Source organism: Scyliorhinus torazame, chromosome 5, assembly GCF_047496885.1.
Source record: "Scyliorhinus torazame isolate Kashiwa2021f chromosome 5, sScyTor2.1, whole genome shotgun sequence".
In the NCBI taxonomy this organism is placed as follows: Eukaryota; Metazoa; Chordata; class Chondrichthyes; order Carcharhiniformes; family Scyliorhinidae; genus Scyliorhinus; species Scyliorhinus torazame.
This window is the reverse complement of record NC_092711.1, coordinates 131,150,992-131,170,099: the sequence shown is the minus strand read 5'-3', so window position 1 is coordinate 131,170,099 and position 19,108 is coordinate 131,150,992. Positions and strand designations below refer to the sequence as shown.

The following is a 19,108-nucleotide window of genomic DNA, read 5'->3' as shown; positions in this document are numbered from 1 at the left end:
GTTCAGATCTCTCTCTCTCTCTCTCTCCTCTTCGCCTGCTCGAGACCTTCGCAAGACCAGCCACCGTGTATCGTAAGTTTGAATCCAACGATCGCTATCCGGTAGAGACACCTAGCCACCGACCTGTAGCAGCCTTTTGAATCCCGCGGGCCAGATTTGATTGGACAAGCCATTCGTTTCCCCGACTTGGTGGGCTCTTCCTAAGTTAAGCATTGGCCAGTAGTGATAGGTTTATTATATAGAAAGTAGTGTTAGGGTATTAATATTGCTTGTTGTATATAATAAATGACCGTTGTTTTAATCCTTACTAAGCGGTGTGCTGTGTTATTAATCATAACCTGAACTTGAACCACGTGGCGGTATCATAAAGATACCTGGCGACTCATGAGCAAAGGTGACCTAAACAGAGCAAATAGACTAAAGCTAGAAAGAGCAACACTTTGGTCTTCCCAATTTTTAATTGGAGGAAATTTCTACCCATCCAGTACTGGATGTGGGATAAGCAGTTTGACAATTTAGTAACCGTGGAGGAATGGAGAGGGATGGTGGTGAGGGAGAGCTGGGTGTTGTCAGTGGACATGTGAAAACTACAGGGTGCTTTGGGATGATGTCACCGAGTGGCAGCGTGGAGATGAGAAATAGGAAGGGCCAAGGCTAGATCCTTGGGGACACTCAGTTCAAGAAATTTGAAACGGAAAGTGAGATCGGAAATGGGGCGCTAGTTTGCAAAGATGGTGGAGTTAAGGTTTCTTTTTTGGGCTTAAAGATGATGGTAGATTTCAAGGTGAGGGACAGAACCAAAAGAGAGAGAGGTATTGGTTGACAATATCGGCTAACATGGAGAAGCCAAGCGGTCAGCAGTTTAATCTGAATAGGTCAATGGAGCAGATTGTAGGTCTCATGGACAAGGTGAGCACCCAGAGGGCATAAGGGGAGATGGGAGGGAAACTGGAGAAACATGTGAGTTCAGAACTTGGGCAAGGGGAAACTTTTAGGCAGTTTAGCCGTGATCAGATCATCTCAATCTTAGTGACAAAGAAGATCCACAATTTCCTTATATTTGTTGTTGGAGGTGAGGATGGAAGAGACAGGGGAGAGACAGCCATTCAAAAAGAAGTAACTTATATTCAGATGTTAAAAAGATTTCAACACAGTGTTTAAGAAAAAACTGATTTATTTGACTTACATAGTAGTGCCGAAGGAGGCCATTCAGCCCATCGAGTCTGCACCGGCCCACTTAAGCCCTCACTTCCACCCTAACCCAATAACCCCTCCTAACCCTTTTGGACACTAAGGGCAATTTAACATGGCCAATCCACCTAACCTGCACGTTTTTGGACTGGGAGGAAACCGGAGCACCCGGAGGAAACCCACGCAGGCACGGGGAGAACGTGCAGACTCCGCACAGACAGTGACCTAGCAGGGAATCGAACCTGGGACCCTGGTGCTGTGAAGCCACAGTGCTAACCACTATGGTACCGTGCTGTCCCCATTACATGGAATATTAACCCCAGTAACTGGGCTGGAATTTATTAACACTAGCAGAAACAGACCCCTCAGTCCTGGATGTGATTAACAGCAAAATCCAACTTCTTTAATCACTTGTGAATTCGCTGGTGTTTCTGCAGGGTGGAGAACTGAATGAATCTCTTCCCACACTCTGAGCAGATGAACAACCTCTCCCCACTGTGAATGCGCTGATGTAGATTGAGGTTAGATGAGGTTTTGAACCCAGTCCCACAGTGAGAGCACCTGAAAGGTCTCTCCCCGGTGTGAACTCGCTGATGTACAATAAGGTCAGCTGATCGCCTGAAACCAGTCTCACAATGAGAACATGTGAATGCTTTCTTGTCAGTGTGAACACGTTGATGGGAAATGAGCTCCTGGGAACTTTTAAAGTACTTCCCACAGTCTAGGCATTCAAAAGGTCTCTCATCCGTGTGAACCCGCTGGTGTGTCAGCAGGTGGGATGACCGAGTGAATCCCTTCCCACACTCTGAGCAGGTGAATGGTCTCTCCCCAGTGTGAATTCGCTGGTGTACAGTGAGGTCAGATGATTGCCTGAATCCAGTCCCACAGTGAGAGCACCTGAATGGTCTCTCATCAGTGTGAACACGTTGATGACACATCAGTTCACCAGAACGTTTATAGCACTTCCCGCAGACTGAACATTTGAACGGCCTCTCGTCAGTGTGAACCCGCTGGTGTGCCATGAGGTGGGATGACTCAATGAATCTCTTCCCACACTCGGTGCAGGTGAACGGTCTCTCCCCAGTGTGAATTCTCTGGTGTACAGTGAGTTGAGATGATCGCCTGAACCCAGTTCCGCAGTCGGAGCACCTGAACGGTCTCTCGTCAGTGTGAGCTCGCTGATGGGACATTAGTTCCCAGGAACTTTTATAGCACTTCCCGCAGTTTGGGCATTTAAAAGGTCTCTCCCCGGTGTGGATTCGCTGGTGAGTCAGCAGGGTGGATGACTGAGAGAATTCCTTCCCACATACCGAGCAATTGAATGGCCTCTCCCTAGTGTCACTGCGTAGGTGAATTCCCAGCTCAGACAGGCAACAAAATCTCTCCTCACAGTCCCCACATTTCCATGGTTCTTCTCCAGTGTAACTCCTCTTGTGGTTTGACAGGCCAGATGATTGGCCGAAGTCCTGTTTACACACACAACACGTATACAGTTTCTCGCCACGGTGAACGGTGCCTTTTCCTTCCATGTTCAAAATCCAATGATGTTTAGGTTTTGATAATTTAGGCAACTCTTGTCAGATCCTGATGTGATGTTTGGTTTCAGTTTCCCAACTGCATATCCGCCCCATCTAATATCCTGTGAAATTGGTATAAAACAGAAAAAAGGGAGTGAGAGAGAACCCACAAAAACACAAAGGCAGGTTGTGAAATTGAGCTGAATGAATCTGGTCATTTGTGGGGCCGGCACTGGGAAGAAGTGACCATGAAAACTGGACTGTCATAGAAATCTGACTGGTTCACTAATGTCCTTCAGGGAAGGGAGTCTGCCACACGGTCTGGACTTTGACAAGACTGGCCTCAAAAGGAGACGAGAAAGTGAAGGGAAAGCAAGGTGCTTAGGAGAGGGATTTTATATATCTGCAACTTCACCAGAACCTCCCAAGCCCTCAACCTTCAACACCTGAGAAGGATCAGGGTAGCAGGTGGATGCAAATACCATAATTTTCAAGTTCCCCCCAACTCACATCGCCCTAACTTGTCTGAGATCCAGTATTGGATGAATATAAATTTCCTCTGATTAAATATTGGAAAAACTGAAGCCATTGTCTTTGTCCGCACTACAAACTCCATTCTCCACCCACTGACTCCATCCCGCTCCCAGGAAACTGCGTTTATTTATTCTTTCACGGAATGTGGGTGTTGTTAGCTCGGCAAGCATTTATTACACATCCCTTTTTGCCCTTGAGAGGGCAGTGCTATGGACCTATGTTCAATTCCGGCCTTGAGTGACTGTCTGTGTGGAGTTTGAAATATCTCCCTTGACTGAGTGGGTTTCCTCCGGGTGCTCTGGTTTCCTCCCACAGTCCAAGGTGTGCAGGATAGGTGGATTGGCCGTGACCAATGCGTGGAGTTACGAGGATAGGGTAGCGGAGTGGGCCTGGGTGAAGTGCTCTTTCGGAAGGTTGGTGCAGACTCGATTGGCCGAATATCATCCTTCGGCGCTGCAAGGATTCTATGGAATAACTGATGGTGGGCCACCTTCTTGAACCACTGCAGTCTATGTCGTGCAACTACAGCCAGTGCTGTTCATAGAATCATAAAATACCTACAGTGCAGAAGGAGGCCATTCACCCCAGCGAGTCTGCACTGACCCTCTGAAAGAGCATCCTACCCAGGCCCACTCCCCTGCCCCATCCCCGTAACCCCACCTAACCTTTGGACGCTAAGCGGCAACTTAGCATGGCCAATCCACCTAACCTGCACATTTTGGGCTGTGGGAGGAAACCATAGCACCTGGACGAAACCCACGCAGATGTGGGGAGAATGTGCACACAGTCACCCAAGGTTTGCAACACCTGGGTTCCTGGTGTAAAGCAACAGTGCTAACCACTGTGCCGCCTGTTGGAGGGGTGGCAGCGGCAGTTCCAGGATTTTGATCAAACGACAGTGAAGGAATGGCGATATATTTCCAAGTCAAAATGGTGAGAGACTTGGGGGTGGGGATCATGCAAATGATGGGGCCCCATGTGTCTGCTGTCTTTGTCCTTCAAGGTTGTAGAAGACACAGATGGGAAGGTTCAGTCAAAGGATCCTTGGGGAGATCCTGCAGTGCATCTTCTGCAGGTAGTACACACTGCTGCCACTGTGCATCGGTGATGGTGGGTGAATATTTGTGGATGGGATGCCAATTGAGGGGGCTGCTTTGTCTTGACATTGCCCCCACATCAGCTCATCCAATTCTGATACTTAATGCCATACAACAGGTACCTCTAAACCTATGTAAACCTGAAACCATCCAAAACTCTGCTTTCCATGTCCGCACTCACACCAAGTCCCATTCGCTTATCACCCCTGTGTTTATTGCCCCACAATGATTCCTGGTGAAGCAGCACTTCTATTTCAAATTGCTTATTCTTGTTTTTTAGTCCCTCTCTGGCCTCACATCTCTCAATCTTTATAATCTCCTCCAGCTCCTAACCCTCTCAAGTGTCTCCCAACTGGAGCAGTGTCCCGGGCTGCTGCAGCCTGGAACTCAGAGTTAGAGAAGGGGGAAGAATGAGGAGTCAACATAAACATAGTCTGACACCTGCAAATCTGAGATACCGAGGGCGAGTTTAGAAACACTCACCAAAACAAGTCCACTAAAACATCCCACACGGTAAAGATTTTTGTTTCCCGTCTGTAAGTCCTGTTCTTCTAAACCCCCTAGAAATGTAGTTTCCAAAATCCATCAGTCAGTCCAGGATAGAAATTCACAAATTTCCTTCCGGCTTCCTGTTTTGTAGCAAATGCGCAGTTATGCATTGCCCCAATAAAGATGGCCACCACGCATGCACGCTGTTGCATACTGCCCCCTACAAAGATGACCGCCGCGCTTGCGCTGTTGCATTGTGTCCCCGATAAACACGGTGGCCGTTAAGGTGGGCCAAGATTCGCAACTGCCGCCCGGTCAGCTACACGATCTATTAAAGTTAGCAATCAATTGTTTCAGATTCTCCAGTGCATTGGCCCTCCACCATAGTGCTTTCCTGCGTATGACTAACGGCACGGTGGCACAGTTAGCACTGCTGCCTCACAGCTCCAGGGACCCAGGATCAATTCCCGCCTCGGGTGACTGAGTGAAGTCTGCACGTTCTCCCCGTGTCTGCGTGGGTTTCCTCCAGGTGCTTCGGTTTCCTCCCACAGTCCAAAGATGTGTAGGTTAGGTGGATTGACCATGATAAATTGCCCTTAGTGACCAAAAGGTCAGGTGGGGTTACGGGGATAGGGTGGAGGCGTGGGCTTAAGTAGGGTGCTGTTTCTAAGGGCCGTGCAGATGATGGGCTGAATGGCCTCCTTCTGCACTGTAAATTCTACGATTCTATGAAAAGCATTGAGAAATCTACCTCCACAGTCAAATGTGAGCCCATTGGTGGGCCACAAGCAGAAGGATCGAATGAATCTTTGTTCACACATATTGAACCTGTCTGTCACCAGTCAGAATGTGTCCATTGTGCAACAAATCTAAAAGGGTAGCAGGTGGAAAAAACTGTAAACTCCTTCACAGACGAGAAATATCTGAATAGTCTCTCTTCAGTGTGACTGTGCTAGTGTAGCTGTAAATGTGATGATCAAATGAATCCCATTCCATATTGTCATGTGAGAGTATTTTAATAAATGGATGTTTAAGCAAAGTACCTTTAAGGAATGGAGATGATCATATTACTGAAGTGACATCAGAGGTTGGGGGGAGCTGAGCTCACTTCTGCTTTTGGTTTCAGTTTTGCTGAGAGCAGCTGAAAAGTGCCTGGCTGGTTTTGCTGAGAGCTGCTTAAAAGGAGAAAGTCAGTTTGAGACAGCAGCTTGAGAAGTTCTGGTTTGCTGTGAGCTGCTTGAAGGGAGAAAGCCAGTTTGAAAAAGCAGCTTGTGTGTGTCTGTGTGTTTCCAGAGAGCTGCAGGAAGAAAAGCAAGGTGCTGGAGCTGAAGTCAACCAAGCTGATATATCTCTGCCATCGAACAGAATATATATATTAACAGTGACCTGGTGTGTTACTGTTTTGAAGGTTTGAAGCCTTTTGGATGTTTGAAGGAACATTTTGAGGGATTATTTAGTGTTGTATTATTTTCGGGGTTATCTTTGAAGTAAGGGGTGTTAAGGGATCCAATGTTTATTTAAAAGGTTAAATTGAGTTCATAGAATAAACATTGTTTTGTGTTAAAAACCACGTGTCCATAATTGTAATATCACACCTGGGGAACAAGCCGCGTGCTTCAAAAGCAACAATCCATTAAAGGGGGAGGTTGGTTGAACTCCATGATACATTTTGGGGTTCTGACAGCACCTCACCCATAACAATATACAACTGGCGATTCTACAGGAAACTAAATACCATCTCACAATCAACAGTAAGTTGTCAGGAAGCAGAGATACTTATAAGTAATCTCTCTTTGTAGATAGGAAATGACCTTTGAACAGGAAAAGGATTTGCTGGTCAATCAGAATAATTGGTTGAATACAGAATTAAATAGCAGAATTAACGCACTGTTAGAACTTAGTCGGGGAAGAACAATGAGATTAGTGAACTTGCAAGAAAACTGGAATAAATGAAGGTGAAGATGGGTGGTATGGAGTGTTACAATTTGAAAGTTGTTCCTGTGAATAAAAACTCATTGCCGAATACTGATCCAGTTAAGCAAAGAACTGATCCAAGTAATATTACTGATGTATCAAAGTTAGTAAAGGACAAGAAAACAGAAATAGCTGCAAAATTGGAAATTACAAATTGTCACCAAGGACTGAAATTGTAAAGTGATCTTTCTGAGTCAGTAACCAGACGTTGATTTAAAAGTATGTTTTGATATAACGCAATATGTAGCAGTTGGAATACAGGAAAGTGAACAATTTGCAAAAGACCATTCAAAATCTGCTGAGAACAGGAGGGAGATGGTTCATAAATTGTGTAAAAAGGTTGAAGGATCAGAACAAATGTGAAATTCCAGAGGGAGGAAGTGATTGGCATGGCTCCAACAGAATTGTAAATAATTTGTTTAATTAGGCCTGGGAGAAAAGACAATGGGCTGGATTATCCGCCCCATATTTCTGCCCCGACCATCCGACAGGATCTCCGTCACACTGGCCAGTCAATGGGGTTTCCCATTGTGGGGCAGCCCTATGCCGTTGGGAAACCCCCGGGTGCCGACAAAATGGAGAATCCCGCCCATCATCACACAAAGTTCAAAGAGCAAACTCAGCAAGGATACAAAACCATTTTGAGTGAACATAAGAAGCATCTCAACAGCATCCTGGAAAGAGCTAAAAGAGATTTTGGCAAGAGTAGAAATGAGATGTTAATGCACAAAAATGCCATTTTGACTTTATTAAATGGAAATGAGGATGTACCACGGGAAATTTGGAAAATGGACTTGAGAATGGAATCATGCCGACAAGCAAAGAAAAAGATAATGGAACTGTAGATTTAAATGAAATATTTTTTTCTGAGTTTAAAACTGGAAACCATAAGAAAAAGAAACACAAAACGCAGCACGGTAGCAATGTGGATAGCACAATTGCTTCACAGCTCCAGGGTCCCAGGTTCGATTCCGGCTTGGGTCGCTGTCTGTGCAGAGTCTGCACACCCTCCCCGTGTGTGCGTGGGTTTCCTCCGGGTGCTCCAGTTTCCTCCCAGTCCAAAGATGTGCAGGTTAGGTGGATTGGGCACGATAAATTGCCCTTAGTGTTGGGTGGGGTTACTGGGTTGTGGGGATAGGGTGGAGGTGTCGACCGTGGGTGGGGTGCTCTTTCCAGGAGTCGGTGCAGACTCGATGGGCCGAATGGCCTCCTTCTGCACTGTAAATTCTATGAAAACTATCTATGACTCGAGTTATGATAATGCTGTGGCGTACAGATTTTGATAATGTTGTTTCATTGATTGCCTTTGTTTTTCGGTAGCACAATGGTTAGTACTGTTTCTTCACAGCGCCAGGGTCCCAGGTTCGATTCCCGGCTTGGGTCACTGTCTGTGCGAAGTCTGCATGTTCTCCGTGTCTGCGTGCGTTTCCTCCGGGTGCTCTAGTTTCCTCCCACAAGTCCCGAAAGATATGCTATTAGGTGAAATGGACATTCTGAATTCCCCCTTTGTGTACCCGAACAGGCTCCGGAATGTGGCGACTAGGGGCTTTCCACAGTAACTTCATTGCAGTGTTAATGTAAGCCTACTTGTGACAATAAAGATTATTATTATTTTGGTTAAATCATTGTAATTATACAATATGACGTGGAGTGTAATTGTGAAATAAGAGAAATTTACTTCTATGATGTGAGGTTATTTTATTCAACATTTAGTTAGTGTGAAGTGGATGTAAAACCAGTGAAAAGAAATCTTCATCGTTATGGAGCTTTATTTCTTTTGGGCGAGAAAGAACTTAGTGGCATGGTGCAATGACAACAAACTCTCCTTCAATGTCAGCAAAACTAATGAGCTGATTGACTTCAGGAAGCAAAGCGTCGTCCATGCCCCTGTCTGTATCAATGGTGCCGAGGTGCAGATGGTTGACAGCTTCGAATTCCTAGGTGTGCACATCACCAACAACCTGTCCTGGTCCACCCATGTCGTTGCTACGACCAAGAAAGCACAGCAGTGCCTATACGTCCTCAGGAAATTAAGGATATTCGGCATGTCCACAACGACTCTTACCAATTTGTATAGATGTACCATTGAAACCATCCTATCTGGCTGCATCACAGCCTGGTATGGCAACTGCTCGCCCCAAGACCGTAAGAAACTACAGAGAGTCGTGAACACTGCCCAGTCCATCAAACAAACCTGCCTCCCATCTCTTGACCGTGTCTGCACTTTCCACTGCCTCGGGAAAGCGGGCAGCATAACCAAAGATCCTCCCACCCGGGTTATTCTCTCTTCCAATGGGCAGAATACAAAAGTTTGAGAACGTGCACAGCTTCTTCCCCGCTGTTACCGGACTCCTGAATGACCTGTGTTTATGTATTTTCATTATGTATCTTCATGTGTTTATCTTATGTTCTATGTTTTCATGTATGAAACGATCTGCCTGGACTGCACGCAAAACAATACTTTTCACTGTACCTCGGTACACGTGACAATGAATCTAAACATAAAAAGGGGCGGTGTCAGGAAGCCATGGTTCTTTAAGGTATTGTTTTAAGTAAGTTTATTTTATGTTGCTGTGTAAGAAAGGGTTACAATTTTAGTTAGATTCGTGTTCAACATAGGGGTTTGCATGTATGGGGGTTTTGGTTTAATTTCAAACTATACCCTAATTATGATGAGAGAGTTTACATCATAAAAACAAACAGAGTTTGACAAAAGACTAGGCTGTTGCTTAGCAACCAGGGGCCATTGTAAGTTAGAAAAATCTTACAAGTTTGGTGTTAAACTGGACCGAAGGCAGTTGGAGCCAGGTGGTTGGGGAGGAAGCTCCCCCAAAACCTGCCTCAAGCAGAGAGGCAGAAAAATGGAGTAAAGGCAAGAGAAGCTAAAGAACAGATACTTCTAGAAACCAGAGAATGAAAGCAAAAGTCCCAGGAAGACTTCAGTCAAAGAGATCATGGGAACTGGAAAATTAACAAGTTACTGTTACCTGAAGTTAAAGAAAGGGACAGAGAAAGGCTCCCAGTGAGTTGAAAGGTGCACACTTGGTGAAATTGGCGAGCGAGAGGCCTACTTTCTGAAGTAATTCTCAGGCTGGCACAGTGGTTATCACAGTGCCAGGGATCCAGGTTCGATTCCGATCTTGGGTGCGTGGAGTTTGCACTTTTGCCCCGTGTCTGTGTGGGTTTCCTGCGGGTGCTCCGGTTTCCTCCCACAGTCCAAAGCTGTGCAGGTTAGGCGGATTGGCTATGCTAAATTAGCCCCAGGTGGAGTTACTGGGATAGTGTGGGGTTTGGGCCTAGATGGGGTGCCTTTTTACAGAGTCAGTGCTGACTCGATATGCCAAATGGCCTCCACCTGCACTGTAGGGATTCTATAGGTCTTTGTACAGCCTGTGAAGCTGTGGTGTTCTGATACTATGGCTGGGTACCTGCGAGATACTGTGAAAGCTTGAATGCATGTGGCAATTCAAGGCAGAGAAATATTGGAAGGAGAGATTGAAATCCTGGAAGTAGATCCATGGTGAAGGCACCTAAAAAAAGCATTTTGTTTGGGAGAAGATTCCAAGGTGTATCTTTTCGAGAGTAGAGTTTGGAAATACTCGCCAGAGTTCCAGTGAGACCAGTTGGCTCAGAGTGATTATCAACTGGGGGATTTAATGACAAATCTACAAAAGGTGTATTGGTGCTGTCTGCCACTTGGTTTCAGAGTGGGGTGTGTCTGACCATAGTTGGCCTGTTGGTTTGCAAGGACTGTGTATTTGCTGAGCACAATATAAGATATATTCTGTAATTGTGTTATACTTAAAAATCTGTGTACAATGCATGGGGGTGGCACAGTGGTTTGCACTGCTGCGTCACAGCACCAGGAACCCAGGTCCAACTCTGACCTTGGGTGACTGTCAGTGTGGAATTTGTACATTCTCCCAGTGTCTGCGTGAATTTCCTCCAGGTGCTCCGGCTTCCTTCCACAGCCAAAGATGTGCAGGTTAGGTGGATTGGTTATGCTAAATTGTCCCTGGGTGGGGTTACGGGGTTAGGGTGGGGGAGTTGGCCAAGGTAGGGTGCTTTTTCAGTGGGGTGCAGACTCGATGGCCAAATGGCCTCCTTTTGCACTGGAGGGATTCTATGAATTGTGTAGGTTGGGTGAAGGAGTATTGTATTATCGTCAATCGTTTCATTTTAAAAAATGTTTCAATCTTTTGTGAAAAGCAAATTGGCTGTCCCGTGATTCTGTTCATCTACATTTCTGATAAGAAAGTAAAACTTCAGTCGACTGAGCCAGGCTTCCATTCTGGGACCTTCCCGCCCAGTCGTAACATCAGTGGGAATCATAACAAGGTACATCATGTTTTATACAGTACCTTAGCCACAGGAAAACTTTCCAAAGTCCTTCACAAGTGTGTTAGAATCCTCTCATTAACATGGTTGATTCCTCATACCTCAGTGCTTGGGTCTCCAATTTGGTCCCTAGAACATTGCCATCTTTTCCATCCAATAATGGAAATGCTCATATATTTGGCCAGGTGCGACACCCCTATGGGTGTAAAGTGGTGGATCCACTGGCTCAGTGTGATCCCTGATTTGTCGATGGACTAGCAGTGTCTAATAAAACCAAAAAGAAAATGCTGGAAAATCTCAGCAGGTCTGACAGCATCCGAGGGAGAGAAAAGAGCTAATGTTTCGAGTCCAGGTGACCCTTTGTCAAAGTTGGACTCAAAACGTTTAATCTTTTCTCTCCCTATAGATGCTGTCAGACCTGCTGAGATTTTCCAGCATTTTCTTTTTGGTTTCAGATTCCAGCATCCGCAGTCATTTGCTTTTATCCAGTGTCAAATAAAGAAGGCCTCACAGATGCTTCATCTGGACTTAAGTCAATTGGACAGTCAAACTCATTGCAGATTCTTCGAAATGAATGGGATAAGACCTACCCAAGCTGTCTAAAACAATGAAACAAGGACCTAAAATATATCTTTGTGCCTTTGCCAGAGGAAGTGCACTTCAAAAAGAACTAACTTGCGTTCTGGAGATATTAAACATTTACCACATTGCGTTTGACACAAAGCTGATTTAGTTGATTTTTATCCCGAATATTAACACATTACTGAGCTATAATTTATTAACATGAGCAGAATGGGATCCCACTGATGTGGTTCACCCGGATGTGAGTAAAAGCAAAGTCTAACTGCTGGACTCACTTATGAACTCGCTGGTGGGTCAGCAGGTTGGATTTCCGAGTGAAACCCTTCCCACACTTGGAGCAGGTGAATGGTCTCTCCCCAGTGTGAACTCGCTGGTGTTCAATTAGAATTGATGATCTTCTGAACCCAGTCCCGCAGTGAGAGCACCTGAACGGTCTCTCGTCAGTGTGAACACGTTGATGGGACATCAGGTCTCCAGATCTTTTATAGCACTTCCCGCAGTCTGGACATTTAAAAGGTCTCTCCTCAGTGTGAACTCGCTGGTGTGCTGTGAGTTGGGATGACTGAGTGAATCCCTTCCCACACTTGGCGCAGGTGAATGGTCTCTCCCCAGTGTGAGTGCGCTGATGTTCAGTGAGATGAGATGATTTCCGAAACCCAGTCCCGCAGTCAGAGCACCTGAACGGTCTCTCATCCGTGTGAACACGTTGATGGGACATCAGTTCCCCGAAACTTTTATAGCAATTCCCACATTCTGGGCATTTGAAGGGTCTCTCCCCAGTGTGAACTCGCTGGTGCACCATGAGTTGGGATGATCGAGTGAATCCCTTGTCACATTCAGAGCAAGTGAACGGTCTCTCCCCAGTGTGAATGCGTTGATGTACAGCGAGTTGAGATGATTGCTTGAACCCAGTCTCGCAGAGAGAGCACCTGAACGGTCTCTCGTCAGTGTGAACACGTTGATGGAACATCAGCTCCCAGGAACTTTTATAGCCCTTTCCACATTCTGGGCATTTAAAAGGTCTCTTCTCAGTGTGAACCTGCTGGTGGCGTGTCAGTTCCCTGGAACTTTTAAAGCACTTACCACATTCTGGGCATTTAAAAGGTCTCTTGTCAGTGTGAACTCGCTGGTGTGACAGCAGGTTGCCCGAGTGAATGAATCCCTTCCCACACTGGGAGCAGGTGAATGGTCTCTCCCCGGTGTGAACTCTCTGGTGTGTCCGCAGGTTGGATGACTGAGTGAATCCCTTCCCACACACAGAGCAATGGAACGGTCTCTGCCCAGTGTGAACCTGTTGGTGTCTCAGCAGGTTGAATGACTGAGTGAATCCTTTCTCACACACAGAGCAGGTGAATGGTCTCTCCCCAGTGTGACTGCGTTGGTGAATTTCCAGTTCAGATGGGGAATGGAATTCTCCCTCACAGTCCCCACATTTCCATGGCTTCTCCACATTGTGACCGCATTTGTGTTTCAACAGGTCAGATGATCGGTTGAAGCTTCGTCCAGACACAGAACACGTGTACGGTTTCTCCCCACTGTGAACGGCGCTTTTTCTTTCCATGTTCAAAATCCAAAGTGATACAACGATGACAATACATTGGCCGACTCTGTCAGATGCTTTGATGTAATGTTCAGTTTGAGTTTCCCAATTGCATATCCTCCCCTTCTAATGCCCTCTAAATTGATTTAAAACAGAAAAAAAGGGAGTGAGAGAGAACCCAGAAAAAACACAAAGGCGTGATATTGAGCTGAATGAATCTGGTCATTTGTGGGGCCGGCACTGGGAAAAAGTGACCATGAAAACTGTTGGATTGTCATAAAAGCCAACTGGTTCACGAATGACCTTCAGGGAAGGGAACCACCACACGGTCTGGACCCTGGACACTCTGGCAGCTGAAGCATGGGAACAGAAGGAGAGAGAGATGAAGAGAGTGGGGGGTGATAGCACACATGCCCAGAATTCATTATGAATTTCCTAATGGCTATAACTGGGATTTTGGGACTCAGAATTCCAGAATGGTTGTTTGACCTTTCCTTAAGTCCAAGGGCATTTTCTCTCAACACATTGCTTTTCTCCTTCTTCATATTCCTGTTTAGAGATCTACAGAAAGGTAGCGCGACAGAAGTAGGAGAGGGAGGGAGAGAGAGAAAAGGAGAATGATTTTACATGTTTGAAACTCCCACAACCTCCAAAACCCTCAATCTCCATCAACTAGAAGGAGCGATGAAGCAGGTGTATGTGACACCCCCATCTGCAAGTTGTCTTTCGACTTGCGCACCACCCTGACGGTGTCTGACATCCAGCACTGGGTAAAGAGAAATTTCTGGGCAGCATGGTGGCGCAGTGGTTAGCACTGCAGTCTCACGGCGCCGAGGTCCCAGGTTCGATCCCGGCTCTGGGTCACTGTCCGTGTGGAGTTTGCACATTCTCCCCGTGTTTGCGTGGGTTTCGCCCCCACAACCCAAAGATGTGCAAAGTAGGTGGATTAAACACGCTAAATTGCCCCTTAATTGGAAAAAATGAATTGGGACTCTAAATTTATTTTATTTTTAAAAAAGAGAAATGTCTTTCAATTCAACACTGAGAAGAGCAAAGCCATTGTCTTCACTTCTCACGACAAACTCCACTCCCTCTCTCTAGCATCTGTCTTGACGCTGAACCAGACTATTCACAACCTCAATTTTCTGTTTCACCCCAAACTGAGCTTCCAACCGCACATCCCCATCATCCGGAATTACTCTTCCCACCTTAGTAGCATCCCCGACTCTGCCCGAGTCTCAGGTCATCACCGTCTGAAACTCTCATTCATTCCTTTGTTACCTCGAGACTTAACTGTCCGAACGCACTCTTGGCCAGCTTCCCACACTCAACCTCTCTGTAATCTCGAGATCATCTGAAACTCTGCCGCCTCCTTACTCACACCAAGTCTGGTTCACCCATCACTTCTGTGCTCGCTGACCTGTAAAGGTTCTCGTTGAAGGAGCACCAACATTTTAAAAATCTCATCCCTGTTTTCAAATCCCTTCATGGCTGCGAACACTCCTCTCTCTCTCTCATCTCCTCCAGTCATACACACCACTGTGATCTTTGCTCTCCTCTAATTCCGGACCCTTGAATATTTCCGATTTTAATCACTCCACCATTGGTGGCCATTCTTTCGGTTCCCTCAGTCCCAAGCTCTGGAATTTCCTCCTTTCAGCTGCGTCTTTACTTCACTCTCCTTCTTTTAGACACTCCTTAAAACCTACTTCTTTGATCAAACCTTTGGTCACCTGCCCCAATATGAAATGAAATGAAAATCGCTTATTGTCACAAGTAGGCTTCAAATGAAGTTACTGTGAAAAGCCCCTAGTCGCCACATTCTGGCGCCTGTTCGGGGAGGCTGTTACGAGAATCGAACCGTGCTGCTGGCTTGCTTTGGTCTGCTTTCAAAGCCAGCGATTTAGCCCTGTGCTAAACAGCCCCTAATATCTCCTTCTGTGGCTCAGTGTCAAATGTTGCTTTGTAACATTTTTGTGAATAGTCTTGGAATATTTTATTACATTATTCGGTTATGTAAAATACAAATTGAGGCTGATTTGGACATATATCATTGCTCCTTCATCATCACTGGGTGAATAACCTGTAACTCCAGCATAGTGGGAGCACCTTCACCACACAGACTGCAGCGGTTCAAGAAGGTAAAACATCATCTTCTCCACAGGTAACTGGGGATGGGGAATATTTGCTGCTGCTCTTGTTAGTGACATCAAGAATAAATGTTTAAAACATGTATATCTTTTTTTTTTTTTTTTAAAAAGAGTACCCAATTCTTTTTTTTTCCAATTAAGGAGCAATTTAGCGTGGCCAATCCACCTAACCTGCACATCTTTGGGCTGTGGGGGTGAGACTCATGCAGACATGGGGAGAATGTGCAAACTCTACCCGGACAGTGACCCGAGATCAAATCCGGATCTTCGGTGCCGTGAGGCAGCAGTGCTAACCACTGCGCCACCGTGCTGCACTTAAAAACACGTATATCTAAAGTAGATTAAAAGCATTTCCAGAAATATTTGTTTATAAAAAATATATTTTTTTTTCACACTGTATCAAGGTGGTGGTGTATTGGTATTGTCACTGGACTAGTAATCCAGAGACCCACAGTATTACTCTGGGGATCCAGGTTTGAATCACAGAATCCCTACAGTGTAGAAGGAGGCCATTGAGTCTGCACCGATCCCCCGACAATGCACCCTACCTCGGTCCACTCCCCCATCCTATCCCCGTAACCCCATTTGATCTTTGGAAATGCTCAGTGGGTCTGATAATATCCCTGGAGAGAGAAAGAGAGTTAATGTTTCAGGATGTGTAGAATTAATTACAGGGAATAAACGTTGAGCAAAATATGTTGGTCAATGTAAGCTCAGAAGAGGGCAGCACGGTGGCGCAGAGGTTAGCATTGCTGCCTCACGGCACTGAGGTCCCAGGTTGGATCCCGGCTCTGGGTCACTGTCCGTGTGGAGTTTGCACATTCTCCCTGTGGTCGCGTGGGTTTCGCCCCCACAACCCAAAAGATATGCAGGATAGGTGGATTGGCCACACTAAATTGCCCCTTAATTGGGGGGGAAAAAAATGAATTGGGTACTCTAAATTTATTTATTTTTAAATGTAAGCTCAGTAGTCGGAGAGAAATGAACTGTTGTGAAAGAAAAACACTTCTTGATCACGGGAAGATAAAGCTGCTAAATCAGCAGTAAATGGTGAGGCGATGGGAAACCTCATTTAGACTCAACTGGAAAAAAATAACGGTAAAATCCCAAAATGGTTACAGTACACACAGAAACGGAGGAAGTTAGACAATGGTGATCAGAGAGGGCAGATGTGAAACAGAGCAATGGATGGACATGGTTTCAGATCCACAATAAAGGAGTCAGACCAGACCCAGAGACATGATACCTCTCACAGAGAACAGCGCACAGCACTAGGAGCTATAAATGAGAGATAAATGGTCAAAAATACTCACCTCTGAAACAATTTCACTGTTTTCAATATTGAAATCTCCAGCTGGAGCCTGCAGCTGGAAAGATATCAGAAGCACTGGAGTGAGAAAAACACCTCCCGGTCATCAACTCTTCTTGCACTCTGTCAAAGGAGATTATAAAAGCCATAAGTTTCAGTCCAGGATGTAGGTTCAGATGAGATGATCAAGTATTTGGATTTGTGTTTGCTGTGTGTATACATGTGCAAGATTTCAAAACTCAAGATTTAGATTTGTCACATGTACAGAGGTACAGTGAAAAATATTGTTCTGCGAACGGTCCAGATCATTCCATACATGAAAAACATAGGACATGCAGGGTAAATACACAATGTAAATTGTGTATTTTGTACAGGTGGCACAGTGGTTGGCACTGCTGCCTCACAGCTCCAGGGACCCGGGTTCAATTCCAGCCTCGGGTGACTATCTGTATGGGTTTCCTCCGGGTGCTCCGGTTTCCTCCCATCGCCAAAGATGTGCAGATTAGGTGGATTGGCCGTGCTAAAATTGGCCTTTAGTATCCAAAAGGTTAGGTGGGGTTACTGGGATAGGGTGGAGGTGTGGGCTTAAGTGGGGTACTCTTTCAGTGGGTCGGTGCAGACGTAATGGAACAAATAGCCTCCTTCGGCACTGTAAATTCTACGAAATACATAGCAGCATGTAACCAAGAAAGCTGATGGATTGCTAGATTTTATTACAAGACAAATTGTGCATGCAAGTAAAGATGTTATGCTTCAGTGATGTAGACCACATCTCAAATTTGATGTAGACCACATCTCACATTTGAGACCACATCTCAAATACTGTGTGCAGTATTGGTCTCCTTATTAAATGAAGGATGTAAATACGTTGGAGGCGGAATGAGTGGGCTGTCTTATGAGGAAAGGTCACAAAGGCTGGACTTGTCTCCACGAGAGTTCAGAAGTTAGGTATGAGTTGATTGAAGTATACAAGATGCTGAATGGTACTGAAGGTAGCCGTGGAAAGAATGTTTCCTCTTGTGGGAGAATCCAGAGCTAGAGACCAATGTTTTAAAATTAGGGAACGCCCTCTGGGACAGAGATTAGATTTTTTCCCTCTCTTTATAGGGTTATGCAACTTGGCAGCTCTCTGCCTCAGAAGACGGTGAAGACAGGGTCAGTGAATATTTTTAAGACAGAGGTAGATAAATTGTTATTTTGTTTCTAAAAATTTAGAGTATTTTCTTTTCAAATTAAGGGGCAATTTAGCGTGGCCAATCCACCTACCGTGCACTTTGGATTGTGGGGGTGAGACCCACGGGGGGAGTGTGCAAACTCCACACGGACAGTGACCCATAGCTGGGATCGAACCCGGGATCTCGGCGCCGTGAGGCAGCAGGGCTGACCCACTGCACCACCGTGCTGCCCAAGATAGATTATTGTTAGACACGGGAATCAGAGGCTATCAGAAGTAGATGGGGAATGTGAAACACAACACAAACAGATCAGTCATGATCTTATTGAATGGCAGAGCAGGCTCCAGGGACCAAATGACCTATTTCAGCTACTATTTTGTATGTTGGTCAATCCTCCTCTTTTCATCCCCTGTAAAAAAAATTCCCAATTCCATCAGTCAGTCCTGCATCGCGCATGCGTGCCATCGCAAGTTGCCCCCTGACCTGCAGCACACTGCCCTCTACAAAGATGGCGGGCACTCACCATCCGGGTTACGGAGACTCTTGATGCCCCGCCCACTCCAGTAGCCACCAAGATGGATGCCCATGAGCTTTGGGGCCCGTCGAACTGAGATGGCGGCCGTTTAACGCGGGCCCATTCCCAGCTTGAAAAAGAACCCGAAGCTGCAAACACGAGTGCTAGCATCCCTACTCGGGGCTTGCGGCCTACTCTGTGTTTCTGAAGTCTCCCCTCACCCAGTGCCATATTCCGCCTTACCCCGGACTCCATTCCTCCGCTGCACCCTCTTGAACAGCTTCGCCGTGACTCAGGCTCATCCCATCAAAATGACATTGCGCATGCTCCAGATCGGACCCAGGACTGCGCATGATCGAGAGCAGGACTGCGCATGCTCACTACTGTCATGTAGACAATAGGGTGTAGTCAGATCCGCGGGGCATATTGGGTAACAGTGCCACTGAACTATAAAACTTGCATAGACAATTAATCAAACCAAATCACACATAAATCCTTGTGAATGGGCAATAAAAACAGAAAATGCTGGAAAATGGAGCATCTGGTTGCATCGGTGGAGAGAACAACAGAGTTAATGTTTCGAATTCATCTCACTCTCCAGATTGAATGAGTGCCCTGCGATTCTATATTGTTCAATGTGATTTAAACCGCTGCTCACATGTGAAAATACATTGAGATTTTAAACTATTCCCGCTGGC

The 19,108-nt window shown here is 45.8% G+C and overlaps 2 protein-coding genes and 1 long non-coding RNA gene across 5 annotated transcripts; 1 reads left to right on the top strand and 2 right to left on the bottom strand.

Annotated features, from left to right (window-relative positions):
* Nucleotides 1–1,156: 1,156 nt before the first annotated feature.
* Nucleotides 1,157–2,790, bottom strand: LOC140417912 (uncharacterized; the record flags this gene model as incomplete). The annotated part of the gene is given in 2 exon segments (XM_072501345.1): nt 1,157–2,768; nt 2,770–2,790. Coding segments are annotated over 2 exon segments (1,191 nt in total), but the record flags the coding sequence as incomplete, so codon positions are not given.
* Nucleotides 2,680–18,754, bottom strand: LOC140419775 (uncharacterized). Of its 3 annotated transcripts, none has more exons than XM_072503768.1 (4): nt 18,654–18,754; nt 16,726–16,844; nt 11,998–13,398; nt 2,680–2,830 (listed from the first exon to the last, which is right to left on the bottom strand). In XM_072503768.1, the coding sequence occupies exons 3-4, from the start codon at nt 13,281–13,283 to the stop codon at nt 2,794–2,796; spliced, it is 1,323 nt and encodes a 440-aa protein (XP_072359869.1). In that variant the 5' UTR covers nt 13,284–13,398; nt 16,726–16,844; nt 18,654–18,754; the 3' UTR covers nt 2,680–2,793. The 3 variants fall into 3 exon arrangements, with proteins under 3 accessions (XP_072359869.1, XP_072359871.1, XP_072359870.1); XM_072503770.1 differs by having other exon boundaries at nt 18,632–18,708; XM_072503769.1 differs by lacking the exon at nt 18,654–18,754 and adding an exon at nt 18,420–18,620.
* Nucleotides 9,606–11,850, top strand: LOC140419794 (uncharacterized). Its single transcript, XR_011946029.1, has 2 exons — nt 9,606–9,824; nt 11,596–11,850. It is a non-coding gene; the product is annotated as an uncharacterized lncRNA (long non-coding RNA).
* Nucleotides 18,755–19,108: the final 354 nt, after the last annotated feature.

Excerpts from the sequence above, each read along its gene's own strand:
- LOC140419775 (XM_072503768.1), bottom strand. The coding sequence starts at position 13,283 with ATGGAAAGAAAAAGCGCCGTTCACAGTGGGGAGAAACCGTACACGTGT. Across the intron at positions 2,831-11,997 it reads ACCCACCAGCGAGTTCATAA|GATATTAGATGGGGCGGATA; the intron begins GTGAGTCCAGCA and ends CCAATTTCACAG.